The sequence below is a fragment of the Acanthopagrus latus genome, chromosome 6 (assembly GCF_904848185.1).
Source record: "Acanthopagrus latus isolate v.2019 chromosome 6, fAcaLat1.1, whole genome shotgun sequence".
NCBI classification, from domain to species: Eukaryota; Metazoa; Chordata; class Actinopteri; order Spariformes; family Sparidae; genus Acanthopagrus; species Acanthopagrus latus.
In genome coordinates this window covers 19,227,454-19,254,026 of record NC_051044.1, presented here as the reverse complement: position 1 = coordinate 19,254,026, position 26,573 = coordinate 19,227,454, and the positions used below count along the sequence as shown (strand labels likewise).

Genomic DNA, 26,573 nt, shown 5'->3' with positions numbered 1-26,573 from the left:
CCATGAAGGACAACATGCTGATGAGAATCTTTTCCCTTACAACTATTAAGGAGTTTAGTCAGACTCGCACTGTCTTTCATTACGCACAAAATGACAATTTTATACATCTTGCATAAAAAAACAAAAAACAAAAAGCTGTATAGTCTCGATGAAAAACAAATTATTACGTATTTATTTTACAAAAATCCATCTTTTGCATCACTCATTAGATACAGCACACATTAACACACATCGTTTCAGAGTACTGTGCTGTGCTTCAGCAGACAGGTCACCCGATCTAAAGCTTTTGTCTCGTTGTCAATTATGTTGGACGGTCGCCATCTCACAACGCGTCTGTCCCGCTGTCCACCTGAAGTCTTTGGGTGAGTGAAGACATTTATATTTCTGCTACAACAGCTATTCATGTGCATTCTTAAGAGATAATAATTTGATTTCTACATAAATGCTTTACTGTGGTTCATGGCAGTAAATGGCAATAATGTTGCATCTCTGCAACGTCGATCTGTGTGTTGGTAAATGCTCTCAGATACACACTCATGCACACACTCATACACACCTGAGGTTTTCTGTGAAGTAAACTACTTTTATGTCGGTTTGGATGACTCTTTACTTACAATATGAACTTATTATGGCTTGCCTGCACCTCGTTGCTGAACTAAGGGCATGTGCAGGATACTCAACTTACATTTTTAAAGCAACATTATGTAACTATTTTACCTGAAAGTAACAGCTTCAGAATTACTTCACATTACAGTGACTTGTAATCGGGTGAATGGTATCTCTGTCTCAGGCACTCTGCCCCCCCTACTGCTTGTTTCTGTAATATGTAGCTCTGCTGAGTGGGTAGGATCACAGTGTGTAACGCTTTACGGCAGTACATCACACACAATGCCTACTACCACTTATTTTGGTGAAACTGGATCATATTTGATGCAACCAAAAAAAAAAAACCTTTCCTCTTTTTTCCCCCTCTGGCTGCTCTGCAACAACTCTCTGTGATTTAAGGCGTTTCCCAAAAGCAACCTGTTACTGCTGAATACCAAAGGTACAAGACAGCTCTGTTAGCTGGCTGACCGCCGGGGAGTTGTAGCGTTTGGACCACTAGAACTGGAGCCGCCTCTAGGGACACCATGACAACAAAGAGGCCAAAGAAGATGTTGACAGAGGAACTGAAGAAGAGAAAGGAGACAGTGACCAAAGAAGAGACAAGAGACAAGAGACAAGAGTCTCAGGTGTTTTTTTTTTTTAGATCTTGATGACAGTTAAGCAAAATAGAAGACTGCAGACAGACGGAGAGCTGGACTTGTTGGTGTTGAATAGTAAGTAACATTAGCCGGCGTACTAAGTTATATGTCTTGTGTTGTTGCACTTGTTTGATGTTTGGCTGTGTTAGCAAAGTTGTCAACTCGCTACTTTTTGATGATAAGGCACGTCAGCCCATTTCGGCAGAAGTTTAGCTGGTAGAATGTTATCTTCAAGTAGCTTATAATAATGCCTTGAGAGTTATCCTTGATGGAATAGTGCAAGTAAGATGTTCGCTGCTGCAGGAGGCAGTACTTTCCAAGCTGTTCATCAAAGGTTCAGCGCTACACACTACCAGTCCCAGTTGTGGAGACATTGGTACATTTGTTTCTTTGCAAAAACACTGATGATTATCATTTTCTATTGTGAATTTGTATATAATCTATTGTCTTGTCTTTACAGCTGTGTGGCATTCAGAAATGGTAGGGGGCGCCAAATCGCAATAAAATTACTACATAATGTTGCTTTAATGATCCCTACTCCCTGGTATGAGAACCTTTTTTGTTGATGAGGGGCTTATGATGGATCAACAGTTTTCTTAAAATACTGAATTGACAGGTGAGACACGGCCCTGATAGAATCAACCTGAGATTGCGCGATGACATTAAATCTACCCTGCAGATTCCTTAGTCAAAGTATTTTTTTTTTTTGTTAAATGATTGTGTATTTTTGGCGAGAGGCAGAGATATGTTGCTGCATTTCTTTTGCATTATTTGGATCAAAAGCACCAGAGCTGAAATTTACAGTTGAAGTTCTCCTCATTATTCTCTTGTCACATTGTAAGTTTTGAGTCCTGCTCGCTCTCTGCTATTGCTCTCATTACTACTTTTGCTATTGCTTTTCACTGTGTCCGGGAAAGCTGAAATGCATAAAATTAAAGAGATGCTTAACAAAAACACACATATGTCCGGTCAAATGTGATCGGTGAAAAATATACCAAAAGAAAAAAAAAAGACAACACAACAGGCATGAAGGAAAAACAGAAATGTGTTCATGCTTAGAAAAAAAAAAAATCAATAAAAAAATAAGTAGCATATCTCTGAATAGGAATAAAAGGAATTCTGAGAAGACATTTGCGGCAAATGGACACCACATAGAGTTCTGTTGTTGACATGTATCTTTTACCATCAATTTTATACACAGCATAGCCCTTATAGATAGTGGAGGAGTGCATTTTCTTCAGTCCACCACCTTTCGTTGCTCTCTGGATGGACACTTCTGAAACATCTTTTAGACAGTCTCATTTTGGCACAGTGATTTTTTTCATGGCGTTCCCCTCAACCTGCTTACATTTAGTGCTTTTTTATTCCTATACTGAACTTAACACATTTTCCTTTCAGTCAACATGTACAGTATATGTAAATATGTGCTGTATGCAACACTGCTGTTAAATAAGAGCCTAATTCTGTGAGGTTTCTGAGAGCTGGCTCAGTGATCTGAAGGAGGAAGCAGCATCATCTGTCCCTCTCACTGTGTTTTCCCAGTCACACCTTTCTTTTGTGAGCCCGCTGCCACCTCGCCACACGCCTCCCCATCACTGTCCGCCCCTCGTTCTTTCTCCTCATCCCAGTAGTCGTCCTCTTCCTCTTCTTCTTCTTCCTCAACGGTCGACTCATACGTTGACTTCTCCTCTTGTTTGATGGCTTGAATGGCGGGGGGAGCGGGGGGAGCGGGGGGAGCGGCTGCAGCGCTCTCCCCAGAGTCACTGCTGTCTTCGAAGGCCTCAGGATTCTCAAGCATCTCCCTGATGAGTGGAGGCATTGGGCCTGGGATCTCTGTTTTCAGTGTGATGGCTCTTTCGGCACCTACAGGCACATGCAAGTATATTTTATCAAATATTCAGTGTATAAAAAGGAGAGACAGAAGCTTCTCACACAATGACATTTTTTTTTTACTTTTTTGAAAGCAAAACTGACAAGTTTCATCCCAATCTAGGAGGACATGTTCTCCATATACGCAGATGATTCTCTAACTTTCTTTACATTTACTATGAGTTAGCAGTTAACCTACTCTAGTAATGGAGTTAGTATGATTTTAAAAATCGGCCAATCCTTCCAATTTAGGAAAATGTATTTAAAATACAGATCTTACCATCCATTCGATGCTAAGTTTGAAATGCTACTTTAAATTGTTGAAACAATTTACTTTAAACCTCAAATTGTTAGTACCCTGTACTGTTAATCCAGTTTGGTAGCTACTAAAAACTATATGGGTTGATTTTACTTTTAATCTTTGGGAATGACATGTTAAACTTTGGCTGACCTTTGGTGCTGATTCCTCGGAGGTCTGTGACTTTCATCAACATGCGGGGAAACATGTGCGGCTTATTCGGGCGTCTACGACGGGTGTAGATCTTCAGAGCCTCTAGCAGCGGCTCCTGCAGCTTGTCTACCTTCTGTGGCTCCTCCAGATCCATTCGGTCTAAAACATTTACAGAAAGACACACATTTGAAATGGAAATGTGAGCAATTTGTAAAACTGCTGGTAAGATGATAGCAAGAGAAACAAAGGGTAACACTTTATTTTAAGGTCATTGTATTAAGCATTAGTTAATGGGTAGCCAGGCCCTTATAATGCCTTATAAAATATGACTAACATTAATAAGACTATATAAATGTTAATAATAGCACCATGAACACATTTATAGCCAGTTATAAGAAACTTGTTGAGCATACTGTACGGTTCTAATGTTAGCAATGTTAAAGTTAACTAGTATTAATAATGTTAAGATTAGTTAGTAATTAATGTTTGCAAGCTAGCATTAGCAAAGTTAACATTTGCTAGCGAGCGTTAAGGATGTTAGCCAGTGCAAGAGGCTGGCAACCACTAATCAATAACAACTTTAGCTAACTTTACTATGATGTCATGATACATTTTTACTTTTTATTGCTTGAATAGGGATCAATACATACTTAATTGTGGATTTATTGGCAGGTAACTGTAACACTTATTAACAGTTAAGCTTCCAGATCTAAGATTCAAACAATGCTGTATTAAGGTCAATCTTACCTCCACAGATGAGGCAGATTGCACTGAGGAGGCCCGTCTCTGTGTCGTCCATCTCCAAAGGCAGCAGCTGACCAGCAAAGGCAAACACCAGGTCTGTGAGTGGACCAAAGCCAGCGTTATGCATCTGGGTCCTGTTGAGAGTCAGGCCATCTGAGAATGTCATGGTGTCCTGCTCTGGGGTGTAACGAGTACATATCCTCAGCATCTAATAAGAGGAAGAAATTACAGGAAAGAAGAAAAACAAATGGGCAAAATGAGGATGGCAGGTATTCAGAATAACATTTACATTTTCAGGATTTATGACAATTGAAGCAGCATGACAGATGAGAAAAGCGTTAGGGAGGTGGAGGGGAAGTCAGTTAAAGTGTAATAGGAGCATGTGATTGGTACCAGGATGTCCAGGCATGCAGATTTGAGGAGGGTGATCTGGTCAGCGATGGTGAGCGTGGTGAAGCCTGGTAGCCGCTTGGCAAACTCCACAATCTTTATAATGCATTTAGTGGACAGCTCACTGAACTTATCCCACAGGCCCAAGTCCAGCTGTACTCTGTGGTCAGCACTTGAATTCTGAGAGAGAGAAAGAGGGACACTTGTCTGTGTGGCTGTGCAAAGTCCATACTGTGTTTGTCGTTCTGGCAAAGCGGTGAGCTAATGCTTGAGTTGAGTGTGAGTGTGTAAGGGTGGATAACTAATTAAAACTCACTGTGGTGTATTTTCCTAATTGGCACAGAGATGGAAAGGTCTCTTGGTGAGCTTTGCTGACTTTGTTAACCAGCTCCTCCAGTTCTCCACTCAACTCATAGTTCTCTGGCAGCACCACCTCCTCCTTTACATCCTTCTTCTTTTTGTTCCTGTCATTACGCACCGCTACAGGGAAGCACAAGCACAAGGTGACACACTTAAAAAGCCGAACTCTCCATCATGTTTTTCTTGAAATGATTATTTAACTGAAAGAAACTATTGACGTTCAAATTTTCCTCTCACCTTCTTTGGACATGCCAACCTCAAAGCACTTCTGCAGCCGACAGTATTGGCAGCGGTTGCGGGTGACTTTGTTGATCTGACAGTTCTTGTCTCTGTGGCAGGTATACACCATGTTCTTTTGGATACTGCGCCGAAAGAAACCCTGGAAATGATGAAAGACAATTTCTTGTACAGTGTTTTTTGACAGGATAACAGCCACTCAGTACGATCTCCAAAAATAGTTTTGAGCCATGCTAGAAGCATGTTTCTAGGGATGGCAATGTCGGTCTGTCAGTGGGTCCACTGCTTTGGTCCAGACTGAAATATCTAAAGAAATGCTGGATTGTCATGAATGTTCTTAATTGTTATTCATATTCCCAGACAATGTGTTGTAGTGCAGTTGATAATCCACAACTTTTCCCATTGTGCCACCATGAAGTTTGTGTCTTATGGTGAAACAGCTCACTTTCTCCACAACTATAGATCATATTACAAGGCAGCCATTTTCCTCTGACATCACACTGGGATGCTAAAGTGTGTAACTGCTTTAATGAATTTGAATGAAATTAAAGTAAACCAATATATTAGATAATCCAATAGCTTGCTTCATACAACAGCTAATGTTAGCATTCAACCATTTCCTAGCTAATATTACCGCTTGACAGTGTTACAGGATAGGACAGGAAGGCGTAATTAACATAATATGAATATCAACATACATTTTTTTTAAGCCTTGGAGTGACTGGATGGAATACATTTATCAGACTCCCTACATTTATGTTTTTTGAAACCTAGGATCCAGCCGTACAGCACTATCCCAGCATTTGTGTTTTTCACCGTGAAGTCAGAGGAAAAAAGGCTGCCATGTTAGTGTGGTGTATTGAATGGGTTGCCATGACAATGTCACAGACATTTTCAAACCTCAAGATGAATTGTCATAACTTTGGCGATGCTTGGACTTTTCATCTGGCACCATCATCTGGTCATAATGTCAATTAGTCCAAAAAATGTAAAACAAACAAACAAACAAACAAAAAACTGCAAAACTAAATACCTTCATATTTTCCTAAACTCTACAAATTGTTTTAAAGTAATAAGAAAATGTTAGACTGCTAAAATGTTAAATGAAATTGTGAGCACGTAGCTCAAAGCACTGCTGGGCCACAGCTCCACAGAGCAACTAGCATGACTGTAGACTTTTAGTCTTGATCTTTCATTGATCTCTCACAGTTGAAATTCAGGTGTTACAGCAGCCCAAGGACAGAATAAGAACAGATAAAGAGTTAAAGAGAAAACATTCTTAGGAGAATAAGAACATGATGAAATAGAAACTACACATAAGCAGTCGGACTCAAAAAAGCAAAATTACAGGCAATAGCAGTAAACAGCCGATGACAGGAAGAAGCTTAATAGAGTAGTGGAAGCAGCATCAAAAATCACTGGTCAGGATTTGCCAAGAATTTATGATATTTATAAACCTGCATGCTATAGCAAAAGTGCACAGAGGTGTGATAAGCAGCCGCAAAGTCAAAGCAAAAAAATGCTCAGAAAATAAAGTGCAATATGTTCAAGGAGTGATGCATTGCATAAATCAGTAGCCTACTGATAGGCTGGCTGTTTTTCTCACATAGAACTGAGTCCTCTCTCACTGCTTCTCTCTTAACTGTGACCATCCATTTATTGGTCTCTGTATGTAAACTACAAGCAGACAAAACCTATTTTGAATTGTTTTATTTGTCAGTTTCATTTCAGCTCGAGATCTTCATGTCAACAACAATTCAAGTTGTAGTAACCATTTGCTGCTCACACACAGCACACACTGATTAGCTCTGTTACATTGATAATGTGCAGTATTAGTAAGGATGCACTAGAGGGCAGCTTAGCAAAAGCAAACATTACAGCTGTGCAGCTCTGACATCTGTCAGGCTCTCACTCTCGCCCTCTTTTCATCAGCGCTTCACTTCATACATGTCCTGTAAACTCTCCATGTGCCTCTGGCTTCATTTACCTTGCAGCCCTCGCAGGAGCTCACTCCATAGTGATAACCAGATGACTTGTCCTGGCACACAAAGCACGGCTTGTAGACACGAGGAGGAGGAGGCGGGGAGGGAGAGCTGGGCACCATCTCCTCTGAGCTGGTGCTCTGGGTCTCCACCGCTGCAGAGACAGAGAAAGAAAAGAGAAACACTTAAGGCCTCTTATTACATCAGGACATCTTGTTTACACAAGTTCTTAAAGTCTTTGAAACTATCATGAAGGCTAATACAACAACTGATTAAGAGAGTGGTCAACAAACAACCCCCAACCCCATGCAGGCCACCCCTCGGAGCCAGAAGGCAAGCTCAAAGGCAGACATTTTTAAGAGAAAAGGGAGGGGAGGGGGGACACTGCTGATTGACAGGGACTTAAAAGAGACACAATTAGCTGATGGCCAGATGGCCCCGCTGATAAAAACCTGATTGGCAGCTGAGATTTGATTGGCTTCTCCATTTACTGGTGAGCGGGGAGGGGGCAGCATACCTCTGTTGACTTTTTGACGGACATCTGAATTTTTTGCATCTGCTCTGTGTGTTTGTGTGCACACATGTGCGAGCTCACATTTTTATTTGAAAGGCTGTCCAACCAGACCTGCCTATATACCTCCAGCCCCATGTGAACAAACAGGGGCGGGATGTTTACGAGACTCGGCTGTCTCCCTCTGTTCCTTCTCACTGTCTCGCTAAAGAAAATGGCACACTGTATAACACCATTTGCTGGCCACAGGCGAAGTCATTCAACTGCTGCTAATGAAAACGCTCCAAACAAACAATGCGAAACGGGCGCAGTGGCGAGATGATCGAGCTGATTAAATGCGCAGACCAGAGCGCAAAGCGAGTGAAACCCGCCTGGTACACATTTGAAGGTGATGACTAAAGAACAACCAGATTCCTTCGAACATGCCTTTCAACTTTCACCTTCAGTCACCCCAACTTCACCTCCCTTTGCCCATTCCCACCCCCACTCCCTTGTTTCCTGGCCCTAAATTCCTCAGTGCAGGCTGGACAGGGTTTAATAGTTGCCCAGGCTCATAAGCGGCCCTATAAAGGCTGTGTCTGGGATGGGAAGGAGGCCCCCGGCCAGGCTGACGGCCTCTTTATTGGGATCCAGTCACCTTGGGCAGCTATTCACATCAACTGCTCCATCCTTGGATCCCTTCCTAGTAAAAATAAAGAATCTGGGGTCAAAAACCCCAAAGTCACAGCCCCTCCTGCCACCTTCAATGGATAACACAGGACTGAACCAAATGTGAACTCCCCCCCACACCCCACCACAGCAACCCCAACCTGAACCCACAGCTTGTCATTAACAAGAGTGGTAAGGTTTCAAAAAAACAGAGAAGCAAAGGCACAAAGGAATAATCTAATAAAAACAAGAGAGGGAAAAAGAAAAGAGAAAGAAAGGGGAAGACGGAGGTGAGCCCGAGGACAGAAACTTCCCAGTGGCCGAGAGGTTAAATAAAATCCTGACCATTTAACTTTGACCTTGACTGAAGAAGGCCATTGCTAACTACACGACCAGCAGCTCGCTTTAAAGTTCAGAATGCTTTTTAAATATGACAAAACATTCACTTAACCACGACTGCCTCCATCCTAATCATACATCACTGTCATGTGATTAAAAAACAGAAAATGAAGCAGTAAATTGTGAGGCTGAGAAGTTAACCTTTCTCCTAACTTGATCATTTTGTATTTTAAATTGAACTTCACAGGTTCAACTAGTTTTACAACAGTGATATGTAGGTGTGTCTGTTTTTAATAGAGGTGTGTATATCATTCACTGGGGAGACTTTCTAAAAATGGAAACACCAACTGGGATCACCACGCAACACTGGCCATTAATTCAATGATGACACGTGTGCATAAATTTCAATTGTTCTGTTGTTTTAAATTCCCAGAGTGGGCGTAAACAATACTAATGTCATTTCTTGCTCGTACATGGAAAATATTCTGTAAACCAAAACTTTGTTGCATCAAAATGACCGAAAATAGTTTATTCTATTTCATCTATCTATCTATCTATCTATCTATCTATCTATCTATCTATCTATCTATCTATCTATCTATCTATCTATCTATCTATCTATCTATACATGCACATATCAGTAAAAATACATGAAATAATCAATTGATTAAATAATCAGCAAAAACATGATCAGTCATCGTTTTTCTAGACAATGTGCCAAATCTGCCAGAAGTTTCATCTTCTTCTTTTTTTGATCACATTTTCAAAGCAGGACAAACCTGTCAATAAATCATGTACACACAGACACAGAGACAATCAGTAGTGATGCATTGTGATTTTAAAGAGTTGATTCTAGCACACACATTATCTGCTTACTGACCCAGGTGTATCAGAAGGCACTGAGAGTCTCGCTGCAGTTTGTCCCTTGGTTTGTCTAATGTGAAAGAAAACTGAATATATTTGAGATTTGGATGGAGTCATTCTAAATTAACTATGTGAGAGCAGACCGCTGGGCTTTAGAAAAGTTTTCAGTATGTTCTGATATTTCATCAACCAAATCCTTTACAGATTAACTGAAAAAGTGACAGTAACATTAATCATTATGGAAAATGATTTTCATGTCGCTTCTCCCACAACAGTATGCAGGACAAAGAATCATGTTTCACGTGAGTTTATGAGTAAACAAAGAGCTGCTTGTGAAGCAGGAGGTAAACACTATTATACAGAGCCCAGGTGTAGGAGGTGCAGGTGCATGAATGGTACTGTAACCTGATCAATGTTTTCTGTTTATATAGTGACACTGACAATGTAAAAGTGGCCCAGACGGAACAAGCGGAAAATAGCTCCCATTGAAACAGAGAAGCTGCATCTGGCGCCAGGAGAGAGGCAGTGACTGACACCGTCTGAGGGCGGTGAGAGCGGGTGAGGAGGGAAACATGACGGAGAGAGACAGGGTGAGAGACACTGGGCTGAAGGGCAGCGAGGGGAGAGCGGGGGAGGAGGGAGGAGGGGACTTTACCTGGCGTGGAGAAAGAGGGAGAGGAGCCAAAAAGTGTCAGCAGCTGTCATCACCCTGAACTGAGCTCAGCCTCAGAGCCTCGGCTGGAAAAAATACCTCTCCCTTCTTAACCTACAGCTCACCCCTTAGCGTGTCACAACATCAATCGGCACACCTCGGTTGGATGCAGGAGAGACAAGATGACTCGCATGAATCAGCCGGATACGGTCTCACATGCAAGCCGAACTTTAAATGTAGCCTGTCACTGCACAAAGAAAAACCGTCTCTGTTATCTTTCATTAAGCTTTATAAAAAAAAAAAAATCCCTTCCAGCTACTATCACCCACAGTGCTTTAGTATTCCTTGAAATTACTTCACTTGATCTATTCTTGTATCTTCCTCACCTCCCCCCTTCTCCCATTTACTCAGGGTTTGTTGTCAGATCAACACATCCCTGTTTAGACAACAGAAGCTCCTCTGAAATCAGACACCTTCCTTATCAGCTCTGATGCCTGAGAGAGTCCTGAAGCACAGCAATGACACCCTCGCTCCTGAGTGGTTCAGTGTCCCATATCCATACTAACTATATACAGTTTACCAAAAAATGTCTACAGTCTGTAGTAAAATGTTTATGTGGTTAGTATACAAGAGACCAATGAACAGGAATTGATAGAGTACTTTTGTAGCCTGAATAAAATATTGGAATTTTAAATTTCTGCAAATGTCGGAGACCACTGTTCAAGGCTGTGTTTTAACATTTGTAAGCTCTTAACCACTGGATTTTTTTTTTTTACAAGACATCCACACGCCTTGTTTGAGGCCAGATAAACAGGTATTGAAAGCCAAAACTTGATCTGTTCCAAACCCTAACAAGGTGGTTTTTGCGCCTAAACCCAACCACACCAAAAACGTTAAAACTCTACTTTATTTGGTAATTCTGAAGTAATTACCAAATAAAGTAGACTATTACATTTAAGTTGTACGAGCTAAAAAGTTTCAGCAACTTAAAATGATTAGTCTACTTTAACTGGTAATGTAGAGGTAATCTGTGTTTTTTAACAGTTTTGACTGTAATTTATTCCATCACATCATCAAAACCTGTAAAGAATTGGTATTTAAAAGGCAATATATAATAAGTTGAGTTGAAAAAGTTCAAAAATCGACTTATAGAATTATCAATAGAGTGTAAAGAAATAGCTGTTATTATGATGGCTATGTATTGTACTGCAGTGATGTCCACTGCAGTTAACAAGCTAACCAGCCAACCCCTGTCCAACAAGTCCTACTAGTGCCAGAGACACTCACACTCTCCCAGTTTCTCCAAACCGGGAGAGTGATTATTATTTGTTACTTTTTTCTGAGAGTAGGAGTGTGAAATTAATTTCACATGAAGGTGACTCCTGATGTCCTTCAACACTGATCTGTCATTCGGTGTTAAGAACTTCACGAGAACGATAACTGCGACTGACACCATGTGTCGGCGAGCTGCAGCTGATTACCTCCTATAGGCTGAACACAGCACACAAACACATGAGCAGACTGAGCATGTGGTTTGTTTTACACTTTATATTGAAGGTGTTTTTTCGTTCCTCTTGGAGTGGCTGCGCGCTTGACACACTGTGACATATGGCCTATAGGGCCTGCAGCCTGGCTCGACCTGCCAACATCGCACATCTCATTGAACTAGACTTTGGCCTGGGGGCTCCGAAGAGCCTTATGCTGGAGAGGGGTGGAGGATAATGCTACGGACGGTGGTATCGATGCAAACAATTTTAATGACTAACCTGAGCTTATGATTATTTTTTGTTTGACTAGAAATTTGACAAAAACTGTGATACAGATAATTGCAAGAACAATACAAATCTCAAAAGATAGCAAAAGTGCGACTTTGGCTCATATTTCCTTCACCCTGAGTCCTCAAAAGATTAATTTGAGTTTTTACACAACCTCTCGCCTGACAAAATGTTCAGCAGCATGCTGAGGAATGTGCGTGCACATGTGAATATGTGTGTGTGTGGGCTGCTGCATGGGCCCACAGGTCAGATGGACTGCATGTGTTTGAGGGTTTTTAGTGCGACAAGAAAACAACGTGAGGACGGAGAGGGAGGACAACAGTCGAATAAAAGTCACTCGTTACGAAACAGCCGCAACATGTACCATGACTCTGTCAAGTCAATTTTAAAGGGCAAAGTCGAAGCAACTTAAAGACTGATTATGTCACACGATCAATACGTTTCCTTAAAAAATGCATGTATTCAGCTTAAAATGACTGTACTGTGTTGTAATTCATGAGCGGAGGAACAGCAGGGGAGAGAGCTTCAACTTCAAATATGCTGAGCGAGTAATTACCACGACAGCAGGGAGGAGATGGGGGAGAGCTGACTGACAATCCCTTTCATCAGCTGTTCTAAGTTCAATACCAGCAGCCCACCCCCCTTCCTCCTGCCCTCCCCCCCCGAACTAAACCCTCGATAATAACCCTCTTCCCCCCTCTGTCCTCTCCTGCCTTCCTGCCCTGGCAGGAGGAGGAGTCCTTCCTGTCATTGGCAGCGCCTTTTAAAGGAAAGGCTGTGAAAACCAGGCTACTGTCCAGGAGATGGCTCCATAAAAAAAGCAGCACCACACACTTGAAAGGAGGCACACACACACACACACACACACACACACACACACACACACACACACACACACACACACACACACACACACAAACACAAACACAAACACACAAGCAACAGTGTACAAAGGCACACACAAAAAACACATTTGCACAAGCTCCCTTACAAAAACAGAAATCCTGGCTCTGTCCTCAAACCTGCAAACTCTTACACAGTTGTGAGCTTTATCCTGCAGTTTTAAATGTGCTGCAAAAGATTTGGGCCCAAAAAAAGCATTAAAAACAAATTTAGGAAGTAACAGTTTACACTCATTCAAGGCAAAGATTTATCACAAAACCTGTAAAATAACAACGTTCGTGTAATATTTTGCTTTTTCATTGCCATGGAGTTGAGCTTTGTCTGCAGGGTGGGGGCTGTGTTTACGGGACAGGTTGTTAAATCAGGGTTTGTCCCATTCATCCCGCTCCCATTCATCATCATACATAGGCTGCAACACACCCTTTCTTTTTTTATAACACTACACAGTCAGCTCCCACCTCCATACTGGGCATCATGAATACAACAGACGACACAGTCTCTCACACACATATACTTCTGTTATAACTGTCAGGCAATGTGGAAAAATTCAAATAGATTAAAAGCATTTTTGGTATGAAAATAACTGAGAATAACTGTATGTTTATAACATAAAAAGTTGTGTATATTATTGTATAATGAACGACCACTTATGTTTTGAGATCAAGGGTCCTGAAATATGAGCACAGTAAAACAGAATGGAATTGTCTTATATGTCAGTTTGTTAATTTTAGTGTAAAAAATAATTAACACACATTTTTCTCTTCTAAGTAAAATATCTTCCCTAAAACTACATAGTGCACCTTAAATCATAACTATAATAACTATATGGAAATAATCAATTTTATCACTGATGGTGTTGTTTGCTTACGCAGCTCCATCAGAGTTATTAAACTGAGAATTAAACTGAGGCTGTTTTATAACCAGCTAAAAGTTCCTTTTAGTATATTTAAGTTTGCAAACTTCTATTGTTTTGCATTTTTATGCAGCTAGGATGTACACATGTAGCATGCTGTAGGGTATTTTGCAAACAGTTTAGCATAAGGTGATCTTTTTAATTCAGGCCAAACTGAGCAGGGATTAATGCAATGTGGTGGAGACATTCTTGGAAGCTGCGACACCAAACTCAAAAACAAGCTGGAGCATGAACTCACTGAAGATTTCAAGCAGTTTGACTTTGAAACAGTCACCAATCAGCAGCTTTTGGCGATGCTTCTCCAAGTGCTGTAACTGCAAAACTATGCTATTGTAAGCGTCGTCTTCAGTGGGCTCAATCTCCTCATCTACTATCCATCACCTGTTTGTCATGAGTGCATTCCCAACAGATGAGTCTGGAGGCGTTCAGAGTCCAACGCTAACTGTAACTTCGTTACTGTGAATAACCAGATTAGAGTAATAATGTGATTACAGTGTTTTCCTGATTCACGGTAAGTAAATAATCTGACGTGACATGATGTGTTTGATAATCTCGTTTATGACCACAGAGAGCCAGAGAGACACGTGTGTGGCTGCGTGCGGGTCCAAAGAAAACAGTGAGACTGCGGTTTTTATCTGTTGATGAACTCACAGAGCACTTTCAGCACAAACACTTACCGACTTGCAGGGTAGGTTGTAACCTGAAACTCTCCTCCTTTTCGCTGTTTGTGTGTTGAAATGCTGCTTTGCTTTGGCCTTTGTTCATTCTGTGACTTCACAGAAAAGACTCGAAAGTACTATATGTGTTCAGACTAATGTGTAAACACTGACTTGTAGCTCCCAATGTAGTTCAAACACTGGCTAATAATAATAACTATAATAATGATTGCTTGAAATATATATTTTTTGGTTGGTTGGCTGCATTAGGCTAACAATTGACATCATATTCTGAATTAACCAGATTGTTCTACTTGCTCTTATTCTTTCTCTTAACCACATTGTTGATAGTACCAATAGTCATCCCTAAATTATTGTGGCAATATCAATATACTGGGGTATTCTGTTAAACTATGGTGATATTAGTTGTATTTATGATATGATATTTATTTATTGTGTATTGTGGTGCAGCCTAACAATATTGCAATATTATGTTACCAACATTTGCGGTGGCACAACTCTCTGTTTTCCCTAAATGCACGGCTTTTGAGTTGATCAAAAATTTTCAGAAAGGGGTTACTAGATTTGAAAAGTTCACTGTTGTGTGTAAATGTAATGTGTGTAAATGTAAAGCTTTAAGATCCATCGTTATTGTCTTGACAGCATCCTCAATAGCACTAAAAGAGCACCTGACAATTTGACCTACTACAACATTAACGAGAGCAATTACTCAATTCCAAATATAGACAAAATCCTGTAATTGCTTTTCTAATCTTGGCAATTACTGACTTGAAATGGCTGTCGTTGAACTATTCTGGGGGTAGTAGTAGGTGTAAAGCTGTTTTACTACAGCTACAAGAATATCCTCTTCCTCGCAGACATCACACGCTGGCTGAATTTAAATGTCCAGGTTCAAAGAGGTTTGTTCAGGCTTCACAGAGTAATTTCTCCCTCGCCATGTGCTGAGAGACTGTTCAGGAAAGTCAGCCCACGGGCACCATGGGGGGACGAGTGTAGGCCAGTATTTCATGACCCAGTGACACAGATTACCTCACTTTATTTAAGACTGGTGATACTGGTGCGGCTAAAAATAATTACAGGAGCCGCTCCAGTCTATTATCTCACAAATCAGGCACACATCTTCTGTCTCAAACTGCTACTGGCAGTCTGTTAGCCGCTCTCCTCCCGCGCGATGGTGTGATGGTCAGGGAGCATTGTTGAACGAGCTTTGAAGAGCCCGCTTAAAGCAAAGAGGGTGCCAGAGAAAAGGGAGATTACCACTGAATGAAGAGGAGAGCATTTCCCCTCCAGGCCTCAAACACGAAGATACAAAGAGTTAATCCAACTTCATCCCTCCGCTCTCCTTTCAGCCCCCATCTCTCTTAACTGCCCATGCCCCTGCACGCTGCCTAATCTCTTAATTGACCCTTTGTAATTGTAATTGAATCATTAAAAGTTCTTGGTTGCACAACACAAGGCGTGTAAACTGAGAATACACACACACATACACACACACAAGCTACTGGAAGGGAAGATCAAGTGTAGAAAGAGGGGATGTTCAAGAGAGGAGAAAAACAAATGTCACGTAGAGGAGAAAGTGTTCTCCCCCGCTGCACAGGAGGCAGTGACAGAGGGAGAGAGGACAGACTTTGGCATGTCCCCGCTGCCTTTAATGCCTCCTGACAGTGAAACAAAGGAAGGCAGAGAGGTGCTGAACTGCCTCACATAAAAAAAGAAAAAGCCACAGGAAAAGATGACCCCCGCTTAACACACACACACACACACACACACACACACACACACACACACACACACACACACACACACACACACACACACAGGAGAGAAAGCTCGTGTCAAAAAGACACAGAGACCAAAATGCTCTGAGGTGTTTACAGCTCAGTGTCCAACATGTTCACTGAGAGCAAACTTTTATACACTTTCTAATGGCAGCTGGTGATCATCTATGCAGGATTATAACCATTATGGACTTTTATTTGATTATCTAAAAGGTCAACATGTTGACCAGGACTATTATCAATGTCAAAAGGGTCAGTGTGGGATATAATTTCACAAGTTGGGGAATTAAATAATGATGGTGATTTCCTACTTTGTCAGATGGCTGAGACAGTAGAGGTTAACCATAACTTGGTTGATTTTTGTCTCTTAGTTTGACTGTAATCTGTTTAAATGTTAAATTCTCTCAGGAATAACAAATATAGGTTAAGGACCTGTCTGATGAACCAAACTTTATTTTTAGGTATTTTATGTTTTTTACTGTTTCATTTTTACTACCCGTGCTTGTTTTCTGATCTATGTTTACTTGTGCTTCTGTTTGTGGATACAAAAGGACAGGACTTGTATTTGTATTTGCTCCTGATGCATACGGAGGTGAGATTTCTTCTAAAAGCCTTCAGGGGTTTCCTGAATCTCACCTGCACAAACTGCTTCTTTTTTTATTGCTGGGTTTCTGCTGCTTTGATTTACTAAGCAGATCAAATCAAACAAAATCGTCGCATGATCTCCATTAAAAAAAAAATAATAGGGCTACCTGCAATTGTAGAGTAAAGAGTACCAATTACTGTTCAATCTGAATTAAAAAAAAAAAAAAGTTGAGTCAATGCTGCACATATGGCTGCGACAATATTTACTGACAATTGTTTGTTTGATTGTCTCTGATTGTCATTTCGTCAGTAACAGTTCTAGTCACAGTGGGACGTGCAGTCTGTCAACTCAACCTCATTTTTAAGAGGGGCTGATTTTATAAAAAAAACAAAACAAAAGCAACACTGAATCAAGAACATTTGAGGACATTCATCAGGCAGGTTGGCATCTGGAGAAGCTCCTTAGCGAGTTGAAACAGGCCCTGCTGTGGTGTTTGTCATCCTGACTGCTCATCCATCATCATTAGCGAGCACTGAGGGCTCGACAGGGCCTGATGCCCTGGTATCTCAATAATTACTGAAGATAAATAGACTCAAGGTGCATCCTGAACACAGTGGAGAGACAGAGAGAGAGTGTATTTTTGAAAATAAAACTAAGTGACACATGTGAATGGACTTCAGCGGGTCCTGTTTCTATACATAGAGTCAATGTTCGATTTTCCGAGCCACAGAGTCAAGTGTAATCAAAAAGTCCAAAAGTGGACAATGACAAAAGTCTGCTTATTATTATGAAGTTAGATAGATGTATTAAACTCATTTATCTCTGCTATGGTGTTTATATAGTTTTTTTTTTTAACTTTTAACACTTAATATCGGAACCAGTCTGGGCCTCGTCTTTGTGTATTTTGAGGCTTTTTTAAAAACAATGTCAAGCCTGTTGAATGGGGAAACAGGAAGTGCTTATATGACAAGTGATCCACGCTGTGTCTTTTAACTCTTATCATTGTCACGGTCATGTTTTCCGTTAAAAAATACATTGAAAAGACAAGCAAAAGATTGCCTGTCGTCAGTCCATTCAAATCTTCATCTTTCTTCTGTAAACTCTCTGTTCTGTGCACGTTTGCCTCCAATCTGTCAGCGTTCAGCGCCGTTTCTGTTTGGACGCCTGCTGCTTGTTGTTTTCTGGACACATCGCCGGGGTCAGGCCCCCCGAATTGTTTAAAAGAGCTGTCAGTCATGTGAAGTCATTCATAAAGAAAACAAACAGTGATGATGTATAAATATGTGCCTCCCCAGCTCACTCACTCCGCCTCACAAAGCTCACTAAGCACATAAACAAACAAGGAACGGGGTGAGAATGGGTACATAGAATCGAAAGGAATCTGACTCTTCCTGTGGAGAGAGCTCTATGATAACAAAACCAGGACTCTGATAAGAGCGCACGCACACACGCACACACACACGCACACACATGCACTCACACACACACACACACACACACACACACACACACACACACACACACACACACACACACACACACACACACACACGCACACACACACAGCTGTTCTTTTCCAGTCTGATGGACAGGATGGAGTACTCACACTGAATGCTGCTGGTCCCGGCCCAGGCGAATGGGTCCAGGCCGGAGAAGTAAGGGGTGGCCTTGGCGAGCATGCAGGAGCCTTGTCCGGACACATCGAAGAGGGGCCGCGGGCCCAGACCCAGAGCCTCCATACAGTCAAACATGCTCCTCTCAAGTCAAACACAACTGCAGCCTCTTTGCTTTTGTTCTGAGAGTGACTGTATAAAACTGAGACAGAAGCTTCCTGTGACTGAAACTCAATGCCCTGCCTGGTCCAGGTGTTCCCTGTCTCTCTGTCTCTCTGTCTGTCTGCCTGTCTCTATTTCTTACTGTCTGCCTCTTGCTGCCCTGTGACCACACTACCTGTCTGTCCAAACTATCGTCTCTGGTTGGACACAATCTCCTCTTTCCCTCCAGACAACTCAATCTTCTTTTTCCCCAGATCACTTGCTCGCCTCACTGCTCTGCCTCTCCTGCTGTAACTGATCTCAGCTCCCCTCTCGCCGGCTCTCTGGGCCTCTCACACTCCACCACAAGCACAGCCAACTATCTGCATGCTCCCTCAGCACAGAAACAGGAGGTGGGGTCGGGGAAGAATAAGAGGGAGGGACGCAATGCCCGAGGGGGTGTGGACCTGCTCTCCGATTGGCCGCGCACCAAACTTTCTCCCCCCTCCCTCGTTTCTCCTTCAAGTTTACCCAACTTGCCTCTTCATATTTCATATCCAGCAGATGAAAACAAACACTCCTCGCCTCCCCCACTCCCCCCCCCCACTCTTTCTTCTTTCTTTTATTTCCTTCTCTTGCTGAATTAATTCCCTTTTTGTTTCGCCACAGCAGGGAGCATCGCTTCACCTCCAGACAGAACAGCTCTGCTACCTCACAGAGTCTGTTTGGAGCGAGAGACAAAGGTGCAGGGAGAGAGAGGCAATTTAGGTACAGTGTCATTAGCTAATTCAACCTGAGACTGGATGCTTTCCTGTTGTGTCTGTACGGGGACAGTAGGATTATATACCTCTCCGAGGTTTAAAGTGGCCACAGGCACACACCTGCTCACACGCATGCGCATGTGTGCGCACACACACATTCATTTCCTACAATTTTCCCCCAAGTAAAAAGCTTATAACTTGCCACTGTTTTGTTTTTTTTTACATTGTTTATATTCATTAAAGTTGCACAATAGGGATTTTTCTCAGCAAAATACAATGAGCTTCTTCTCGTGGCCAATACTGATAAAATAACACATAATTTCATAAGTTCCTAGCCTGTAGTTTATACACACTTGAGGGTGAGATAAACCAAAGATGGTTCACTCAATATTTCATAACTCTAATAACATTTGTTGTGTTAAAACTCGTGGACTTCCCCCCACTCCTCTCTGATCTCTTTTCGAAGATATAATGCAAATTGCAAACGTGTTGTCTTCTTTTTTCTTCTCCTACTTCTTCTCTGTGTTTATACGTTGATCCCAAATCCCAAACTTTTAAGGTGCAAACACCTACTGCATTGGAGTTTGTAAAATGTAGCAATTTGGCTTCATATTATTGTTCCTATTATCAGCTCAAATACCATCAAGCTTGATAAAAATGTTCAAAAAATAAATTTCCTTATACTAGGCCGATTAGCTGCTGTTAGCTAGTAAGCTCAGTTAACCATGCAGCTAGTGGTCATTCTAGCTGACTGGGCCTGACTGGGAGTTTGGAGCATGGGTAGTGTTTAATCTATCATTTTTTAAGGCACAAGATGGCTAGGGGCTAGCTGTATGTAACACAGTATGGAGACATCTTTGCCATAACCATGACTATAAACTTAACACATGCACCTTAATCAAAAAAAATTTTTCTCATGTTCTGTTGATCTTTAACAATTAAAATACATTTTTTACATATTGCTCCTTTAAAGCAGCTGCCAACTTTAAACCCAAATCAATATTCATTCATTTTTTTTCTTTTGGAAACTTTATGCTTTAACATGTTGAAATGCCTCCTTAAGAAGTGACATATATAACTTATGCATGTTTATCTGGCCGGTGCGCTGAAACCCAACTGCAATAACTTTGCTGTGAGTGTACCAACTGAACGTTGTCTGTTGTTACAATGTAATTTTCTACCAAATTACTTTGTTCTTCCTTGGAAACTGTCCACAGCACTCCTAATGGACCTGTTGGACTCTATTTTTGCAATTTGGGTTATGACCTAATTCAGCGAATCTAAAGATTGAGGTCTGACATGTTTCACTCCTTCATCATTCTGTTTTCTTCCTTCTCAGCAGTCGTCCATCTCAAACATCTCTCTGTTGCAGTTTCATTGTTTGAGTCTATTAAAGCATTTCTTTCTCTCTTGTTTGGTTTTGGCATGTGTGCCGTTATCTAATTCAATTCCTTCAGTGCTAGTGGATTCGGTTATCTTCCCTCCTGGAGCTTATTGGATACTTCAGTCACACTGAAGTGCGACTCCGCTGCAGGCGAACCGCACAGGCCCCGAGTCTGGATAGTTTGTATATGAGACAGCCTCACCCTCCTCCTCCCTCTCTCCTCCTCCCTTTCCTTCCCTCGTTCAAGAGGGATGAACTCTGGAAGAAACCCCCACTGGGGCTCTAACACCCCCCTTCACACACACACACACACACACACACACACACACACACACACTGACTTCCCAAACTGTCCTGCCTGTGGCTTCATATGTTTCTTTCTGCTCTTGTGTGTTAAAATTCTCTATTTTTCTTTGTTTTTCTCGTGTTTGTTGTTTATATCTCCCTCAATCCATTTATATATATATTTTTTTCATTATAATTTCAAGATATCAGAATGTAGCCCTTCTTCTTTACTCTTTATTCATGTTGTGTTTTAGTTATCCCCTCCACTTCAGTGAGTGGACTTTTTACCTGTCTTTCACCAGGACACACACTCTCACACACACACACACAACAATGACACACTGCAGGGAGCTGAGCTGCACAGTATCAGCCTGCTGAGCTCTCTCCACACCTTGAGACAATTACCCTCCCCGCCTCGCAGCACCCTGCCCCCTGTTGCTGCTTTGAGGCAAGAGACATACAAATGCAGGGCGAATGTGAGGAAGAAGTCTCACTTTTACTAAAACATGAACTTACTCCTACTACTTTTGTTTAAGCTCTCTGTCACACACACACACACACGAAGACACACACACACACACACACACACACAGAGTTTACAAGAAGAGGGAGTCACGTTACAACTTTTCACAATCAGGTTCTTCAGCTATTCATCCAGTCGTCATGTCTGAAACAAACATACAGAGCTGAACAATGGCCTCTCTCTCTGTCTCTGTCTGTTTCTCCACCAGCAGCTCCTCCAACTCGGCCGCAGATATTTGCACAAAGTCTCACTGCGGTCATCAGCCGGCGCACAAATATAGTCACAAATGTGAGGCAAGGAGCGCGAGACTGCTGGTTTGTGATATTCATGGGTGTTGGAATGTGCAGCCTACAGAGTGGCAGTGGAAATGTGTGTGTTTCTGTGCATGTGCATGTGTGTGTATTCGGACGCATGGACAATTATGTGTGTATGTGCTTAAACAGAGTGCCTGTGATGAAAGACACAAAGAAAAACACACAAGCCTCACTCCGTGCCTTTAGGTTCAAGTTACTAATACACACCAACTCACATGTGCACGCACACACACACACACACACACACACACACACACACACACACACACACACACACACACACACTCTCTCTCTCTCTCTCTCTCTCTCTCTCAAAACATTACAAAGAACAAGATGTGACTAGTGCAGAAATTACGAAAGGACATTGTGTTCATTGTGGAAAAATGCACGTCTTTTCCTCGTGATCACTACAGTCAAAATTTTCTTCCTAACATAACAGAAAAAGATTTAAGTGTAGAGTAGATTTTGAGCCCGATGTCATTAAAAAAAGACAAAATACTTCTTTCCAAAAAAGCTTCTGAGAAATATTACCTAATCCCCAGAAAATCCAGAGATGGCATCATGTCTTTACACCATTTCCAGGAAGCTCTGGGCAGAAAAGTGTTGCAGTAGTTCCCTGTCAGTTTTTTTTTTTTTACTGATTCCCAGTTCCCACTGCTATTAGGAAAAGAAAGGGGGAACCTTCTGTATGATTGAATGCACAGCAGGGAGCTTTTGATGTGGATATCCGCTAATTTTGAGTCCAGGGATGTTTCGAGTTTCATCTCATTAGGGAACAAAGTCTGGTTTTCCACTCACTCTGATGAGGACCTGGTTTGAATTAATTTGCAAATCCCACTTAAACCCCAACTGTAATTTTGTGTAATTTTGTTCACTTTGCACTAATGAGAGATAAGTCATTTATTGTAGCTTCACTCAATGGTTAAGAACGCGTTCTTTACTTGCATGGCTATTCTTCCTCATCCTCAACTGAAACCATTGCTGGCCAACTGCCACCACAAACAGTTTTTACAGGGTTAGGGTTAGGGTTCTGCAGAGTTAATACAATAATTTATTTTTAATCTCACTGATGGAAAAATGTGTCAACTCTTTTCTCATATTAAGATTTGAAGAGCATGATGAACAAGCTAGTAATCAAGACAAAACTGTTGTATGTTGGGACGACTGTCAGCTGCATATAAAACGCTTGCGTATCCTTGTTTTAAGTGCCACTTTTGCAGGAGACAAACTCCTCGAACAGGTGAGAATCTCTCTGCTGAGTATCTGGGAAACAGATTCAGCTGTGGCTCAACGTAGAGGGAACAACTCAACCCGAGCGCAAGTAACAGTCTGCAAAGAGTAGCAAGTAGATGTTATGACTGAACTCAGAGGAAAGGGTCTTATAATATCCACACCGAGCACTTTCCATGGCAGGCTGATAGTGGTCAGATGTAAGGTCAGACGTTCAGTCTCGATCGATTTGACAGCACTTTTTGATTTCCAGACTAAATTTGGACTTTCGATCTCTGAACCCTATGGTCAACTTAGAAAGCATCTCAAAACCTTTTTTTTTAAAATAAAAAAACGTTTTAAATCAAGTTTTACCTTCTGTTTAAAGTTGGTTGTCTGAATTTAATGTATTTTACTCTGTCTTTTATTCACTTTTTGTTTTCTTTACTGTGAAGCACTTAGTGAGCTCTGCTATTGACTGTCGTCTCTTGCATCTTTTCTATTTGCCCTTGTGACCTGTAAGTGTGTTATCATGTAGAGAGGGAGCAGCTGGTTGAAAAAAGGAAATGAGAATGTATACTTTTGTAATGTAATCTCATTATCTGGAAAGCATTTTTTGAATCACGGGTGTTGATTCTTTATAAATGTGTTCTATTGGCCAATTAGCTTGGCGTCAGAAGTTAATTTATATCAGCCTGATTCATTTCCATCTTTCCATCTTTAAAGAGTGTCACACAGACACTCATGCGCTCACACAAACAAAGCCACACTTGTCTTACTGCACCAAGTACTCAGCATATAATTACCAATTATTGACACTACGAGCTGAAGAAACCCAACACGGTGTCCTGGTTTAACTGTGTAACTGTACTATTTTTCTTCTTGTTGGCCTCCAATCTAATCAACTTAAACATAACCCATTAACGTTGTTGCCGACAGGTCTTTTGGTCCTCTTGTTTTGTCACATGTGACCACCCTTATTGTCTTCTATCCTGACTGACGTGATGCGGCCCCTCATATCTCTCTGCCTCTGTCTGTATATGTATAAAAGGCCCAGAGGCTGCATGTCAAAGTTGTAATGACTGAGTCTGGGTGCTACGAGCCTGGTCGTTGTCTCCAGAAAACGACTGGAGATAAACAGATAGCAGCTGCTCACTGAACACATTATCTGTGTGCACACAATGACACAATGGCACACACACACACACTGATTGAAAGCAGTGTTCAGCAGGTATTTCCACACCTGATTTCAGTCTCACAGATTTAGAGACACTTGACAAACATGTCTCTGCTTTAAGGGTTTGATTTGAACACTGCAGTCTACAGAATATTGGTCAACACAACAAAAGGTGTAACTGTCTCAGAGACGTGTGTCAATGTCATGTTTTTTATATACGCTTCTGTCAGAAATTCATGATGATTTGAGTTTGTAAAGCCGTGAAACATGCAATAAATAAGGGGGTAAAAAAACGTCTTGTCTAAAATGTACCACCTCAGATAATGTTTGATTAAGACACTTTGTTGTCTTCATGTGAGGTTGTGTTGCAGATGACATGTCACAGGATCAGAGTTTAGTTAAAAGGGTATTATGGGGCATGTTACAATGCCAAGAGGTGACGTCATGGGTCAGTGGCATTATGGGTCCAAACCAACATGGCTGCAGAGGAAAAACACAGGGCACATGGTCCAAGAGACGTACATGGCAATGGTTTGTCATTTATGTTTGTCAATTGCGAAACATTTTCAGACATTTTGTTTCAACTCAGCACATTTCTGCACTTGAGCGACTTTGATAATTACTGAGAAATTTATGTTTTGAGAAAGAAAGAGAGAGAGGGAGAGAGAGAGAGGGAGAGAGGACTAAAATAAATCTTCAAAAGAAGTGGGATGTATGTATGATGTATTGCGATTATTTCAGTGGACCGGTGTTGCCATATAATAGGCGTAGAGCCAAACCCACCCAGTGTGGGGCTTCATCAGACATACAGCAGTCAAATGTAGATGACTTGATTAACAGAAGGATGGCAGCATTCATATAAAGACATGAATGAGTTTGAGCTTTGGGTACCTGCATCTATTGGTCTTGAATCTGCAAAAGTAAAAAAAAATTATAAAGGTGAAAATTATCTATTGACAAAAGAGAAAATGCTAAAAACAATACCACAAAATTCTGCCTTCATTGATGTTTATTATTCTTTTTTACTCTTTCTTAAAAAAAACTGATGTCCAATGTGTGGTATATAGTGCCGGAGAGTGGAGAGAAATGACAGGCAATTAATGTTTATTTACACCAGCAAAATCTGTTGTTCACATCCAACTCTAAAAATCACCAGCAATACAGGGAACTTAGAGTGTGAAATGCAAGGGACAGCGTTATAGTCGTCCTTATTTGAATGCAGATTTAATCAAATAGTGCAATGTCTGAGTAACATCGTTTAAACTATGGAGAGGATAAAGATGAATAAATACAAAATAAATGAAGTTAAGATTGTTGTTTATTGTATATTAGAGCAAATAAAGTCTTTACTCTTTGCCAGTCTGTGTGAACTCCCTCTAGGTTCTAGGTCAGCTGCTCTGTCCTCTATGTCAATGTGAAGTGCAACAGCGCCCCCTGTGACCCAAACGGTCTCCATCCCCACACACTGTAGAAACAAATAAGAAACTCTCTCATCTGCCAAAAGTCTAATCTTCCTTTTCAGCTTCTATCTGTGCTGATGATGATTTGAATGATTAATTTTCTATGGAAAGAAGCAAATTACACACAGGATCTTGTTATAGCCAGTTTTTTCCAGCCTGGCTTACCACAAACTCAACTCAAGTCAACTCAACTCAAATCAACTCTTCTTCTCTTCTCCTCTCCTTTTTTCTCTTCTCTTCTCTCTCTTTTTCTGTTCTGTTCTGTTCTGTTCTGTTCTGTTCTCTTCTCTTCAATGCATGATATAAAGTTTGATCATAAGCCTAAATTGGCCCTGAGGACTAAAATTCTCCACTGGTCAGGACACAGACATTTGGCACATTATCTTGTCATGAGCGAGGGCGTGGGATTTGGATTTCTTGCCTGCTGACTGACCCTTGGGCCAGTTGGATCCCTAATGATTTTATGTAAACCATTTTTTAACACACTTATTTCTGGAGTTTGAATTAGCCTGGATGTGTATTTGTGTATGATGAGATTCTTCTGTAATGTTAGTAAAGTAGACATATAATAAATGATTTTGATTACTCACACAATGCAGCCATCTCTTTAGGAAGGTCTGCCCCAAACCGGCCAAAGAGGTGGCTACTGGCCAGCAGGTCAAAGGGGGAGTGGCTCCGCATGGAGTTGAAGGGGAACGGGTACATAGTGCGGGGGAATCCGGTCATGTGACGCAGCTGGTGCTCCCTGTTGGTTGCCATCGTGAACAGTGCTGCCGGGTGCTC

General features: G+C 41.4%; 1 protein-coding gene across 2 annotated transcripts; it reads right to left on the bottom strand.

The window, feature by feature from the left end:
* Positions 1-143: 143 nt before the first annotated feature.
* LOC119021073 (retinoic acid receptor gamma-A-like) lies at positions 144-26,573 on the bottom strand. 2 transcript variants are annotated; one of them, XM_037101046.1, is made up of 8 exons: positions 26,381-26,573; positions 7,283-7,431; positions 5,296-5,437; positions 5,015-5,178; positions 4,702-4,878; positions 4,312-4,516; positions 3,565-3,723; positions 144-3,107 (listed from the first exon to the last, which is right to left on the bottom strand). In XM_037101046.1, exons 1-8 carry the CDS (start codon positions 26,547-26,549, stop codon positions 2,770-2,772), a joined length of 1,503 nt encoding a protein of 500 aa, XP_036956941.1. In that variant the 5' UTR covers positions 26,550-26,573; the 3' UTR covers positions 144-2,769. The 2 variants fall into 2 exon arrangements, with proteins under 2 accessions (XP_036956941.1, XP_036956943.1); XM_037101048.1 differs by lacking the exon at positions 26,381-26,573 and adding an exon at positions 18,530-19,056.